Source organism: Coenobita brevimanus, chromosome 86 (genome assembly GCF_032717465.1).
Source record: "Coenobita brevimanus isolate Jiangsu-jjx chromosome 86, ASM3271746v2, whole genome shotgun sequence".
NCBI classification, from domain to species: domain Eukaryota; kingdom Metazoa; phylum Arthropoda; class Malacostraca; order Decapoda; family Coenobitidae; genus Coenobita; species Coenobita brevimanus.
Window position 1 is genome coordinate 26,583,801 of NC_137039.1, and position 15,112 is coordinate 26,598,912.

Sequence of the window (15,112 nt, forward strand, 5' to 3'; positions counted from 1 at the left end):
ATTGATTATGTGACTCATTTCATTGAGCATGGTGTTTGATAGTCCTAGTTAAATGATTTGTTTCATTGAGCATGCTCTTTGATAGTTTGACTTATGTGCAGGTGCCAACTGTTACAAAGGGCCTACGTGGGTTAGTGATGTGTACCCTGGGTCAAGCAGCTGTGGCCTTCACCCAGTAGACAGACCTTCTCGTATTTCCCTGCACCTCACTGTGGGGAAGGACTCTGGTCCAACCCTGGCAAGGTGCTGCCTGTTGCACGGGGGGCATCAGTTCCCCACACAGTGTATGTTTTATATTGCACCTTTAGGACAGACCCACAGAAGTATTAGCCTTCCTGTGGTTCACAGGTCTGCTAGGCCAGAGAGACTGAGGTTAACAACATCAACAACAGCTCTTGTACTTTTGCTTTTTTTCTGGATCTTACATCTTTTTATCTCTTTGGTAGGTACAAGTACAGTACCCTCGCGTCCAACACGTTAATATTGTCATGCATGGGTCCCGTGTTGGACCAAAAACGTGTTGGACAAACAATAGAGCTAATGGGGGAAAATGAATTATGTCAGCAACCCTAGGAAAAGTCACCCTAAATACCTACCATATACCTATACATATATTGGTACTATTGTAATTATAATAAAAGGTACTGTGCTATGAATGATAACTAACCTTTTAGGATAGTGTTGGTGGGCTTGCTGGGAATGGAAGGTGGTATCCAAGGCTGTAGGTAGTCCTACTGGGTCCCTGGAGGATGGCTGCTGGCGTCACTAGCGGGTAATGACTGCTGCTCCTCCTCAACCTCCCTCATAAATCCTTCGAAATCACACTCAGAATCACTGTCTTCGTCCAGAGCCATGGAAGGTCCTGCTTCTGCCTGTCCTAGCACTCTGTAAGCCTTCACTGCTGCCAAGTTCTTGTCTATCTATCTATCTATTGCCAGACGCCTCAATCCCGTTTGGGGTGGCCACAAACAAATTGCCTCCAAGTCGCCCTGTCCCCCGCCATTTCACTGCCCTGCTCCCAACTCACACCCCCCTCTCTCATATACCTCTCCACCCCATCCCTCCATCTCATCCTCGGCCTCCCCCTCCCTCTTCCCCCCTCCACCTCACTCACATACACTCTCTTCGTCAGTCTTTCACCCTCCATCCTCTCCACATGGCCAAACCACCTCAGTGTTTTCCTCATAACACTTCCTATCACATCCACATCCACACCACAACGCTCCTTTATATCCTCATTCGTCAGCCTGTCTCTCCATGTGACTCCACAGGCTCCTCTTAAATAACTCATTTCCACTGCTCTCACTCTTGACTTGTGTCCTTCCAACAATGTCCAAGCTTCACTACCGTACGTTAGAGTTGGTATCACAATACTGTCATGTAGTAACTTTTTCACTTCCATGCTCACATCCCTGTTTCTTATCACTGCTTTCAAGGAACCAGCAACCTTTCTTCCCTGCTGTACCCTTTCAAGCACTTCACCCTCCAAACCTCCATCCTTACTCATCACACTACCCAAATACTTAAACGTATTATGGTCCTCACGTTGGCTTCATTCATGTCGTAGGCCTTGGCAGTGTCAACTTTCCTCTCCCTTTTCTTCTTCCTCTCGATGCTTTCTAGCTTGGTGGCCTGAGGGAGGTGCCGACGCTTCTTGGGGTTCTCAGAAGGCTTCCTAGGCATCGTGAGCAGGGTAAAATGCAGTAACAAGGGCAGAAAATGCAGCAAGAAAAATGCACCTTCCAATGCGAATTATGTGACTGAGTGGCACTGTGGCGGGAGAAATTTAAACAAAACATCACGTGACAGGAGAAGCATTTTTAATTGTGCGGCATCACGATCACGTCACGATAGCAGGCGGGGAAGGCTACTTGATCAGAAGTTTCCACTGGCTATCATCATCATGGGAATGTCCAGTATGACTGTGTTGGACCGGGGGTGATTGTGCTAGAGGTGAACTCTGCGGATTTCGCCTACTTCTCGGAGCTCTGTGCGTGTTATGCTAACACACTCGTGTTGCAGTAATTAAATCGTATTAAATAATAATAATTATTTGCTGTCCGTGCTGGACGTGAATTGTGCTGGACTAACACGTGTTGGATGCGATGGAACTGTATTAGGGTTGGGATGACAGTGATGATAATGGTGTGGTGTGTTATCATGGGTTTCACACCCAAAATTTAATGTGCCTAACATTTATGGTGAAAAGATTAGTCCTCTGTCTGCAGTCACAGAAAACTCATGGTTTATAAAGTTTATTGCTTATATAGAAAAAAAATTGGATATACAATGCGGTATTCTTAAAGCTAATCTTAATCAAAGCCAATTGTCATACATAGGTTATAACATTGCCAGTGGTGAAAGCAGTTTAATATTTAATAAACCTCTTCTTGTACAGGATTACAGCACATCAAAATCAGCCTTGAGGCAAGATCAGAGTCAGTATCGCATAAGCACCTTGACAATGCACAATGTCACACTGGCTGATTCTGGAAACTACATGTGTGCTGTCACTGCACCCAGGCACAACTCTAACAATCACTCCATCTATGTGGAAGTCTTGGGTTTGTCATCATTATTGGTCCTTCATATGCAGTATAAGGTTCCACACATGTATTAGAGTTGTTCATGAGTAATGCATGTTAGCAGTAACTCTAGTCTCTGTGTGTATTCAGCAAACAGTGATAACTTTAATTGAACCATCATAATCAGTAGTTTATTTACAGTTTCCTGCTAACATTATGAATAGTTCTCATTCCTTCTAGAATGGGATGGAGTATGCTTCATATTCTTTTCTTGTTTAATGAATAGCAAAGAATAATGAAATGACATGTTTTAAATTCTTACCACAAACGCTGCCTTGCAGAGACAATGGTGCCATTCATCAACATCACCACTGACCTTCAGGAGATTGAAATTGAGGAGGGTGACACACTTAAGTGGAAATCCTTGGTTATTGCCCACCCCTCAGACCCTGAACTCATCTACTACAACTGGACTGGTATTGAGATTAAAGAGTCATCTAAGGTGAGGATGGGGCAGGCTTGTAATTGTTGAGGGCAAAACCAGCTAGTTGGCTGTAGATTGGCTGAAGCAAGGAATGGAGACTGGGATGGGTGGCATGAGAAGGAAGATTGGATGAAGTGAGGTTGGGGTAGGGTGGAGTTGGAGTTAAGAGAAGTGAGAGTAGGATTACAAAAGGTGTGGGTGTAGGGTCTTAGCCTCTAATTTAGATTCAGTGTTTGCATAGCTTAACCTTGTTCAGCTGATGGTTGTACTGTATGCCATTGATGGGACAGTTTCCTCAGATTACTGCTCAGACACAGGCCCCTAACTATTAACTGGAAGTCTCAACCCCATGAAATCCACTGCCAGTGTCATGTTGCCAAAAGCAGTTTTGAGTCTTCCTCAGGCTGTTACTTGACTTTTTGTGTTGCTACACTTTCAGAACTGGCACCATGTTGTAAGCACCCATAGGATCAATGGTAGCCAGTTGAGGAAAGGAGTAAGTGGAAAGGAAGAGTTAACTAGCATGAAAAGACAGATTTATTGTTGACTAAGATTTGCAGCATTGATATAATGAAAGTTGGATTACAGTATTTAACCCCTTCATGATTGGGCTTACTTTGTCAGTTTATTTCAAAAAGAATTAATTTCTTCGGTAGAGTTTATGACGGAGATGAAAACATTCAAAGCATGGACTCACAGCAAGCAGTTTGGGTTTTGAATATACAGTACTAAATTTTTAGTGTTCTTGCTACAGACAAAGTTAAAGTTACCCTGAAATTCAAAGCTGAAAGATAGGAAGCATTTGGAATTTCATTCTGATCCTACTCACAGCTGGTAAGAGGGTCAGATCCTTCCGTGTCATGCCACGGTTCTGAGTATTTTTTCAACTCTTAATTCTGTATTGCCAGTCTTTTACACTAGTAATGAAGAAGCATGTCATTACTTTGATTAAGAAAAATTACAGTAAACTCTCTATTATCAATCATTGCAATATCTGACCCAACATAGTATCTGACACTGCTGGCTCAGCTCTGTTTGAAGCAATATCCAGCAAAAATATGCAATATCTGGCGATTCTATGCAATTTCCAGCGTTGAAATGTATCAACCGACTCATGGACTGTAACCAACCAGCGCTGTATTACTTTTTTACTGTGTTTTATCATTAATATATTGTATTTTATATTTTCATCTTTTACTTATGGGAAAGTTTTTAGGATAGAGGATCAAGACGGACAGTACTGCAGTATCTGGTTCAGCACTGAATATTGACCTGATGGGGAGTACTATGCAATATCTGGCATTTCACATTATTCAGCATAGGGCTTGGCAGAAATATGTTGAATAATTGAGAGTTTACTGTAGTTAAAAATTGCTTGTCAGTAACTTTGGTAATGCCATCAACACAAAATATTCTTTTCTCTTGTTTAAACTCACAATTGTCTGTCGTCGCAATATCTGGACGAACGCAATATCTGACGCTGCTGGCTCGGCTCTGTTGGCCTCTAAAGACTGCAATTATTTCTGGCAGGGTACCTCCCACAACCGCAATTCGGGGGTGTTTTGGCGACTTTCTCCAAAGGCAAATTGATTGTGTTCTGGCTAAAGAGGAAAAATGTACACACCTGACAACACAATCCGCACCCCTGTAGGCCAAATGGTTACCGCACAATCGTGCGTCAAAGTTAAAAAAGTTTATAATCATTACCCTACGAAAACACTCTAAAATGTGAAAATTTTGATAACCACATATTTTTCTTATTGAAACAGGTCATTTCAAAGTGTTATGTCACACCAACCATGAAAACAGGTGTATATAGGTGTGGGAAGATTACTAGGATGTGGGGAGATAAAGTAGGCTGTGGGGAGTAGGCCTATAGGTACGGGGGTTGGAAAAATAACCAACTTTTCGCATGAAAAGAAAGCACTTCAGTTTGTTCTGTAACATTTTGGCGGCCTGATACCTCTCGGGGGTCTATAGGGGATGGGAGGGTAGTGAGGGACAAGGAGGGAGGGATTGGGTGGGATTGAAGGGGGACACAAGGCTAGCAGGGTGGGAGGAGGGACAAGAGTGGGTGTAAAGGGACACAGGTGGTGGTGGGAGGAGAGGTGCAGGTGTGTGGAGGGGTGGGAGGGTGATGGGGGACAAGGAGGGAGTGAGGGAGTGGGGTAGAGGGTGGCATGGAGGTGGCCCAGAGGGGGGGTGCCCCCCACCGCCCTGGTTGGTTCAGTCCCCCCCTCACGCCACTCAGGGGTGAGTTCTCATTGGCCTGAAGCCATGTACATCATAATTAGGGTGGAGGAAGCGCTTCGCAGTTTTTTATAGGCCCTGCTCAATGGAGTGCTTTCAAAGCTAGTATTCTGCTAGATGGCTCCATGATTAGGACAAACACATTCCCTGCGCTGTTTAAAATGCATATTTTTCTTTGTTAAATATCTACACTGTTGTGTGAAACTGTGAATCTTGGTAATGTCATATACTGTAGCATAAATAATACAAATAGAACACTTTATATAACTTAGCATGAATTGTTTATATTTATCATAAACGGAAATTAGAATATCATTGATGGCGTGTGATGGCAACCTGCCCTTTCACTGGTCCTATATTATTTAATTTCTGCTACATTTTATGCAAGTTCGGTTCTTAATACGTTGTTTGTTCGGACTGTAAATTACGCCTAGTGGGTATCTTGACTTATTCAATCTCTATGTGGCAGAAATTTAATGTTTAGTAAATAGTGGGACTCAACATTCTGCTCACTCCCTTCATGCATGCATGCCACAAGACAGTCCCGTGTTTATTTTTTATTTTTTCACGAGATTTGTTTTCATAACAAAAGCACAAGGACTAATGCTTAAAATACTGTAATACGATTTAGGCTACTTGTGGTCTGGTTAGGTTTGATGAAGTAATGTACTGTAATTGTTTTGGAGGGTCTGAGGGAAAACACGGGACTGTCTTGTGGTGTGCATGCGTGAATGGAGTAAGCAATATGTTGAGTCCCAGTATTTACTTAACATTAAATTTCTGCTCACATAGAGAATGAATGAGTAAAAATACCCACTACGTGTAATTTACAGTCTGAACAAACAATGTATTAAGAACCTAACTTGCACTAAATGTAAGAGAAATTAAATAATATAGGGCCACTGAAAGGGCAGGTTGCCATCACATGCCATCAATGATATTCTAATTTTTGTTTATGATAAATATAAACAATTCACGCTGCGTTATATATACGTGTTCTATTTGTATTATTTATATTATTATATATGACATTACTGTGATTCACAGTTTCACACAACAGTGTAGGTATTTTACAAAAAAAAATATGCTTTTTAAACAGCACGGGGAATGTGTTTGTCCTAATCGTCGAGCCATCTAGCAGAATACTACGCTTCTCAGAAGCACCCCATTGATGCAATTAGGCATTTTGGCATAAAACTTAAATCACATCAATTGATGCAATTAGGACTTTAGGGGTTAAAGCAATATCCAGCAAAATTATGCAATATCCAGGACTGAAATGGGACATAACCGGCGGTTCTATGCAATATCCTGTGTTAACGTTTATCAACTGGTTCAGAAATGGGAGCCAACCGGTGCTGTATTGTATCATTACTTTATTGTATTTTATGATTAATTTTCATCTTTTGCTCATGGGAAAGTTTTTAGGATAGAGGGTTGAGACAGATAGTATCAAAACATCCAGCTCGACACCAAAAATTGAGTCAATGGGGGTTCTATGCAATATTTGATGTTTCACGTTATTCAGCATAGGACATAGCTGAATTACACTGGATAATTGAGAGTTTACACTATAGCAGACACATTGCTGTGTTGACTAAACACAGTGTTAGATGGAGAGTGGAGGGGCCCCATTGATAACGTAAAAAAGTGTGTTCTCCTTTCTACTTGTGGTTCTTTGATATCTGGTGGTAGATGGATTCTAATAACTGTTCTCCTTTCTATTGTGTTTTTTTGAGATATGGTATTAGCTGGATTCTGGTAACACTCAAATGGTTGTTAATGGATGCTAATGGCAGTTAAAGGTGAGAAGATATACATGAAAAGCATGAAGAGGCCTGGATAGGTTAACCCTCTTGATCTGCTGATGTTGTTTAGTGATTTGCACCATTGAGACAATTTCATTTAGTTCTAGGGAGATCTTTTGTTGTAAAGAAATACTGTAATTTGAAGAGTATGTCTAGTCCCTACAGTTCAAAAATTCTGTCCTGAGCTGAATAAAATTATGTGAAACTAGCAACAACTGAAAATAAAAACACCATTGGTTGAAGGGGTTAATAAGCAGATGTAATTGACAGTTACAGATATGAGGACCATTTTAAGATTAATGAGATGCAGCATCACATTTAATATGTACTATAATACTGTACCATCATTTACGTAAATAGTTTACTACACATGTTTTTACACTAGTTAAAGTGTGGTAGTCCCAGAAATACTTACAGATATTTCCCTACAAACCATGATATCAGGCTATATAAATTTGATTCATTCATTGGTTTGCTTTTATGCTATTGATGTGTAAATTAAACTGGGCCAATAATGTATGCAAGTAAACTTTCTAGAGCACATTGCCTTGATGTAGCAACATTAGTAATGGTATGGTTTATCCTTGTACAGTACAGTATGTGTTTGTCGTTGGAGAGGAATGCCTTCAAGTGGTTCACTGATGTAGTTGGACAGCTCTGCAGTTTGGTTATACAAACATCCTTTAACCTCCTCCTCATCCTTCAAAGGAGGATGGTAGATTGCCGGAGGACAGCTTCAGTCTGTAGTTTATTGGGTTCATGTTCAGATGAACCTTGAGCTACAACAACTATTTCAGTATGTTTGGCCATGGTTCAGCTATAAACCCATTTACATCCTCAGGTGAACACAGAGCACCATGCCATGAGTGCAGAGTCGTGGCTGCGAGTGTACAACGTAACACCTTTTGACCATGGCCAGTACACTCTGAAGGGTATCACCAAGGACAAACATGCAAAGGATTCAGTCAGCGTTTATGTTAAAATTCGCAGTGAGTTTGGTCCAAGTTGTGTTGATATCTTCCTTCAGTTTAGTACACAGTTTTGTGTTGTATGTATAGGGAGTATTATCCTCATCATCATTATCATCATCATCATCATTGTTGTCATCATCATCATCATCATTGCCATTGTCATTGTAATGGCCATCATTATCGTCATTGCCATTGTCTTTGTCATTGTTATCATCATCATTATCGTTCTCCTGACCTCTTTTTCCAACTTAATGATGGGATGAAGTAAGATCCAGAAAGCAAGGAAAGGGAAATTGATATAAAGAGAATTATTAAGAGCATGCCCAGTGGAATGGGCCAGACATTCATTCATATACCACTGAAGTTCCTAAAATCCTGACTGTACTTCACAATACAGTACTGAGCAACACCTGGTCTTGCATCCATTTCTGCACCTTTTGCTGGTGTATGTTTTAAGATTTAACCTGAGTTTTCCCCTTCCATCAGGTTCATGCCTTCAAAAGCATTAAATAGCCATTCTCTGAAGTTCTCAGTTTTGTGAGAATACGGGAACTCAAATTACATGATGTTCATATCGTATAATTTTGTATCATATTGTTAATAAAGGCTCCAATAAGAGTGCCTTGGTCACCTAATGGCAACTCTCCATGATGCTCGTTCTCTGGCAGCCTCCCTATTCAGTTGCTTATCTTTGAGTTCACACTCTCTGGCCTCATCCCCGGCCTTTTTTAGTTTGTTTTGGATGGTATGAATAATAATAATGAAAATACAGTAATAATAATAATAATAATAATAATAATAATAATAATAATAAAAATCATAATACCTGTAATATGAATAACTTGAATATCATTATGCTAAGAGATCTTTGTATGTGGCAAGTGTTAGGAGTGGTAGTGAGACATGGGTAGTGAAAGAAGAGGATATTCATAGTCTCAGATGTACAGAAATGACAGTGGTCATATTAATGTGTAGTGCATCCTTGAATATGAGGCTTGGGGGGGCTAGATTTACAATTGAAGAGTTGAGAGGAAGGCTGGAACTTGAATGTACCGGTGCTGTGATGAGGAGGGGTAGATTGAGATGGTTTGGGCATGTTAAGAAGATGTAGGATGACAACTGGGTCTGGAGGGTGATAGTGTGAATGTCAGGGTTAGGGTTGTGAAAGGCAGACTAAAAAAGACCTGTAATGATGTTGTAGAGTGTGAAATCAGGGATGAAGGACTGAATAGGGAGGCTGCCAGAGATCCAGCAGCATGGAGACTCACCATTAGGTGACCAAGATTAATCATAGGCAAGCATGTTGGAGGCTTGACAAATGATACACATAAGACAAATGATTGTGCAATATTACTGGGCTGGGATGCACAAAACTCCGTCGGATGGCAGCCTTAAAGCTGGCCTTATATGAAATATTAAAGGCGGCCCTACGGCTGCCTCTAAGGCCCATGCACAACGACCCGTTGCCTTGTCTTAGGGTTGACTTAAGTTTCGTGCATTGGTCTTAGTTAAGGCTGGCCTTAACTGTAGGGAATGTTTTGGGGGAAATCTAGTGCGTCATCTGCGACCGTGCTGACCAATCAGACGGCAGAACACAAACACTGGGCCAATCACAGACCTTCATGAATCAGCTGGGGGTGAGAGGCGAGAGGAGTGTTTATGTTACCGTCATAGTTGGAAACCCGTCACTGTATAGAATGCCTACCTAGGTAAACTTCAAGCCAAGGTATAAGATAAAATCATCTGTACACATTTCCTTGGTATTCTGTAGATTACCGTGTTTATTTTAGGCAACGTGAGAAACGACCAAACTGCAGCAAACTGGCAAACTGTGAACTAAGTCATTTCAGTTCGTTAGGTTAATTTAGGCTGCGGTTAGTTTTAGGCTGGGATGGTCTAGGCTACGTTTAAGTTCGATTACGGTAGGTTAGGTTAGGTTAATTTAGGTACGGTAAATGCTTAACATAACGTTCTTCTAAATTAACCTAATCTAACCTAGCCTAACCTAACCCACATTATCCCAGCCAAACCCCCTGTTGTTTATTACATTATACTTTGCCATAAAAATGTTAGACATTCTACAGAATACCTATGCATTCTATTAAAGTTCCAGGTTAGGTAAAATATATAAAGTCAGACTGAAAAAAACTTATACTTTGCCAAAAAATGTTGGTCATTCTATAGAATTCCTAGGCATTCTATACAATACCTTATTTTCACACAATGCTGGTAACAAAAACACAACAGTCAAGGATAAGCACGTGAAGTGCCGGTAATTAATTGAAAATGTCGGGTGCAATGAAAAGACGTCCTAATATTAGTAATGAAGAGCAATACACCCACACAACCTTTAAAACATTAGTAAGATGAGAGTGTTTAGGAGTAAAGAAACAAAATAGCAATATGAGTGGGAACTTATTATGTTTGCCATGTGTTACCTAACCATTGTTTAACTTTAAACAAAGTAATTTGCAACCACAGTTATCTGGCATAAAAATGTTACCATAGACACCTTGGTTCAGACCTCTGGTGGTTAGAATTAGCCCAGGTATAGGCAGCGTGAGTGCTGCCAGGATATCTGTAATTACAGCTCATTATCATTTTGTTGCTGTCACAAACAACTTGCACATCCAGTGAATAAAACCGTTTGCAGCTGACCAATACATGTTCTTTGTGATCTGGGGCCTTATTTGGTATTAGGGTTCAATCCATTGCTCCAAGCACTTCAGGAAGTTAGGAATAATGATGAAATATCACCAATCCATAATATGGCTGCATGGCATAGTAGAGGGAAAATAAAGACCATAAGAAACACACAAACATCAAGAAAAAGGGGTAGAACAGAAGACAGAAGAGGGCAGTAAGGAAAGAAAGTCTGGGAGACAAAAAGGCCGCTTTTAGTTGCTTCTTACAAGCAGGGATACTGGGGATTTATTCTTCCCCTCCCTTCCCATGGGAACCCAAATACTTTAGGAAATTTATTTATTATGTGGAAACCTTCGTCTCTATCCTCAGCAAACCACTGGGCATCTTAATTTTTCTCAGTCATTTTCTGTATAAAGTATCTGTCACACGTGATATCATTTTGCATACACTTGACTCATGAATACCACCCTCCAACAACACTCTGAAAATTCCCACTAGGGTAGAACCTCTGGGTTGCCAAAAATTGTTGTGTAGGCAAGAATGGCATGGCAGTGTAACGTGACACTCCCAATATGAGGCTCAAGTTCCGTTAAATGAAGGAATTCGCTCCTGGGGAGGCGATATTGTCTCAATACATGTTCATCATTTATGTTACAAGGGTTCAGTGGCTCCAAGAAACCTCCATTCCCTTCGCAAAGAACGATCTAGTTCACAGGCAACCATCAACTCCATGCAGAGGCAAACAATAACAAGTTGGGTCCGGTTTGTGCTACAGAGAATATCAAATCGGAGTTACTTTATTTACGAGTCTCAATACGGTAAGGCTGCTCCGACCCGGCCTCAGCAGCTGAGGCGGCCTTACTGAGGCTTACCCTCCTGTTGGTGCTTCGTGCATGGGCCTTAGCGACCCACGGCCTTAAACTACCCGACTTAAGGCCGTGTCTAGCCTTAAGGCCGTTTGTGCATCCGGGCACTGGTACACTGTATTAGCATTTCAAGTCATTTGCTGAAAGCTGACAGGTTACATGTAATAAATGTCAGCTTTCAGTAACCATATTGTGTGGAGATAATCACAAAATATGGATAAAATATCTGGTTGTTGGGGATTTTACTTTGATATTAGTGGTTGAAGAGGAGTGAAGAGTGATAGGGAATATGGTATAGAATATGGGATTGCAACTATGTTAGTAGTAAAGTAAGGTGTTGGGTCTGCAAGATATTTGTCATGGTTAGGGTAGATGAGATAGCAAGGTTTGGTATAAAACAGAAGACAGATGGCAGACTAACTGTCTGTCTGTAGTAAGATGCTCTAATCCCATAAGGGGTGACCATATACAAATTTCCTCCATGTACCTGTCTTATCTTATCAGGTTGCTCTCCCTCCAGCTCACACCTCCCTCACTCATAAACCTCTACACCCCATGCATCCCTCCATCTCATTCTTGACCTCTTCTTCCCTTTCTCCCCCTCTGTCTCACTTACATCTACTCTCCTAGTCATTTCCTCATTCTCTCCACATGGCAGAATACAGCAGCCAAAATATACAGTGGACACAGTATACATTACAGTAATGCTGTGGTATTGCTTGGGCAGGTAAACCCTTGCCATGGCTGGAAGATGTCCCAGAGTACATCCTCCCCAATGCAACAGTGAATGTGACCTGCACTGCACGGGGCTTCCCTCTACCAAGCACACACTGGCAGTTCAAGTCCTGTCCAGCTGGCACTCATAACTGCACCTCAACCTTCACAGAGCTTCAGGTACTGTATGGTGTTGAAGGGTTAGGGAGAGGAAATACTTTATTCTTTGAATGTTTTGTGTGCGTATAATATATATATATATATATATATGTGAGAGGACTGTGTTTGGAAACTTCTTGATAGCCTCTTAGACCTTAGTAATTATGCAGATTCGAGTTTTTCATACAAAACTGAATACAAATACATAAATATTAAAACACCAGCTAGATATAATTTCTATTAATGTGAATTCAGCAATCTCAGATCATGTTCAATAATCATATGTCTAATTATCATTAACTCTAAAACTGTTAATGATTTTTCTTAGCTAAATGTAATCATCTACAAGTGGCTAGGAAAAGAAATACAAGTATATAAGTGTGTCTTCATGCCTTCTGTTAGGTGGTAATTAGGGAAATGATGATGATGATGATGATTGATGATGATGATGATGATGAATTCATAACAGGGAAAACAGTAAAGGATGTTACTGATTTTTTGCCAGATCTCAGACTCAGTTGTGACCACTCCTGACCCTGGCAATAATAAGACTACCAAGGTGACATTCCAGCCTCAGACTTCAGGAAGAGTGCGCTGCAGAGTTACAAACAGTGAAGGAAGTAATTATGCTGTGGCAGATCTTCCTATTAGTGGTGAGTAAAATAAATAAATATAAATAGATAGATAGATCGATGGATATATATATATATATATATATATATATATATATATATATATATATATATATATATAGATAGATAGATAGATAGATATATATATACATATATATATATATTATATATATATGTATATATATATATATATATATATATATATATATATATATATATATATATACTACATTAAACCCTTCAGAAGTTGATATCTGGCTCTAGGGTAGTCTGACTTACCAAATTTTCCTACTAACAGGACATAATTTAAAAAAATATATATATACAGTTTGACCCCCCCAGTAGTTGCAAATTATGAATGATTACTTGTTTATTAACATTAAACAAAAGAAGCATTTGTAAAGCAATAAAAATAAACAGTAAAAACAATTCAGTGCATGTCATAGGTTAGGCTAGGATAGGAGGTTGCATAGATGGAGAGGTGCAACAGTCATTTAATTATATAAAATTCTGCACTTATTTACTTCACTTTACAACATGTAACGCTTGGAATATAAGAAACTAAAAGGTAACCCTTTGAATAAACACCAAGTCTCACCATGGTCAGAGCTAGACTTACCGGAAATTCCGCCTTCTGCAGGGTCGACTTTTTGAGGTTTTACTGTACACACACACACACACACGCACGCATGCATGGAAATGGGTAAAAGTACCAGGAGACCATCACTGAATTATTTTTTGGGTAATGAATTAATCACAAAAAGGAGAGAAGAGAAAGATTTGGGAGTGCTGGTCCAAGATAGTTTGTCACCAGAAAAGCACATTAACAAGATAGTTGGAGAGACTTATAAGCTCTTGACTAACATAAGAGTAGCATTTCATTATATGGATGAGGAAATGATGAAAAAATTGATAGTGGCCATGATCCGCCCCAGGTTAGAATATGCAGCGGTAGTGTGGTCCCCACACAAAAAGAAAGATATAAACAAGATTGAGAGAATACAAAGAACAGCAACCAAGATGGTCCCCAGTCTGACAGACCTGTCATACAGAGAGAGGCTGGAAAAACTGGATTTGCCTTCGTTAGAGGAAAGGAGAAAGAGGGGAGACATGATTGCGGTGTTCAGGACCATGGTGGGAGTAGATAAAATTGACAAAGAAGATCTGTTTGTATGGGATAAGAGAGCAACAAGAGGACATGGAATGAAATTGAAAAAGTCAAGCTGCTTGAAGGATATCAAGAAATATAGCTTTCCTTACAGAAGTATAGACTTATGGAATAGCCTGGACAAAGAGATCGTCCAGTCTAAAAACATAAACGAGTTTAAAGTTAAATTCGACTTATTGAGAAACAGCGACGGAAACCCACGAGCATAGTACATTCCGTGTATATCACAATTAGGTATATTCTTAAATATTTGGAACGACTTAGACAAAGAGGTGGTGCATGAGAAAAACATTCATGTGTGTAAAGGTAGACTTGATAAATGTGGATATGGAGACAGGACAACACGAGCATTGCTCAATTCCTGTATACTACAAATAGGTAAATACAAATAGGTAAATACACATGTAGTGAAAATACTGAAGAAAAAAGAGAAAATAGTGAGAGAAACTGTAGAAAGGAACAGATGTGTGGTAATATTTGGAAACAGGGAGGAGGAAGAAAAGGTTAGATCCGTGAGACTCGAGAGAGACACGAACCTAGTGAGAAGAATTTTAGGCAAGATTGATCCCGAAGGAGACAAGTGGGAAAAAGAAATTGAGGAAGTTAGGAGGATAGGGTCTTATAAGAAAGGGGACACAAGACCAATGAGAGTCAAGTTGTCATCAGAAAGTGTAGTAAATGTTATACTTAAAGTGACCTGGAAAGTAAGCAAAGAGGCAGGGATGGAAAATATTATAATAAGAAAAGATTTGAACGAAGAAGAAAGAGAAATTTTAAAATCATTGAAGGAACAAGTAAAGGAAAAAAATGATAAGAGGACAGAGGAAGAATGTAAAACTTTTTTTTGGAGAGTGATGGATATGAAAGTAAGGAAGTGGTATGTGAGGAA

At 40.0% G+C, this 15,112-nt stretch overlaps 1 protein-coding gene across 1 annotated transcript in view; it reads left to right on the forward strand.

Moving 5' to 3' along the window:
- The window catches only part of LOC145410619 (vascular endothelial growth factor receptor 2-like), a 105,369-nt gene that overhangs the window by 63,542 nt on the left and 26,715 nt on the right, over window positions 1-15,112 (forward strand). Inside the window, exons 11-15 of the mRNA XM_080280732.1 lie at window positions 2,399-2,564; window positions 2,867-3,027; window positions 7,909-8,056; window positions 12,278-12,444; window positions 12,929-13,076. Of these exons, the coding sequence (XP_080136858.1) occupies window positions 2,399-2,564; window positions 2,867-3,027; window positions 7,909-8,056; window positions 12,278-12,444; window positions 12,929-13,076 (790 nt within the window). The remainder of the gene's footprint in view (window positions 1-2,398; window positions 2,565-2,866; window positions 3,028-7,908; window positions 8,057-12,277; window positions 12,445-12,928; window positions 13,077-15,112) is intronic.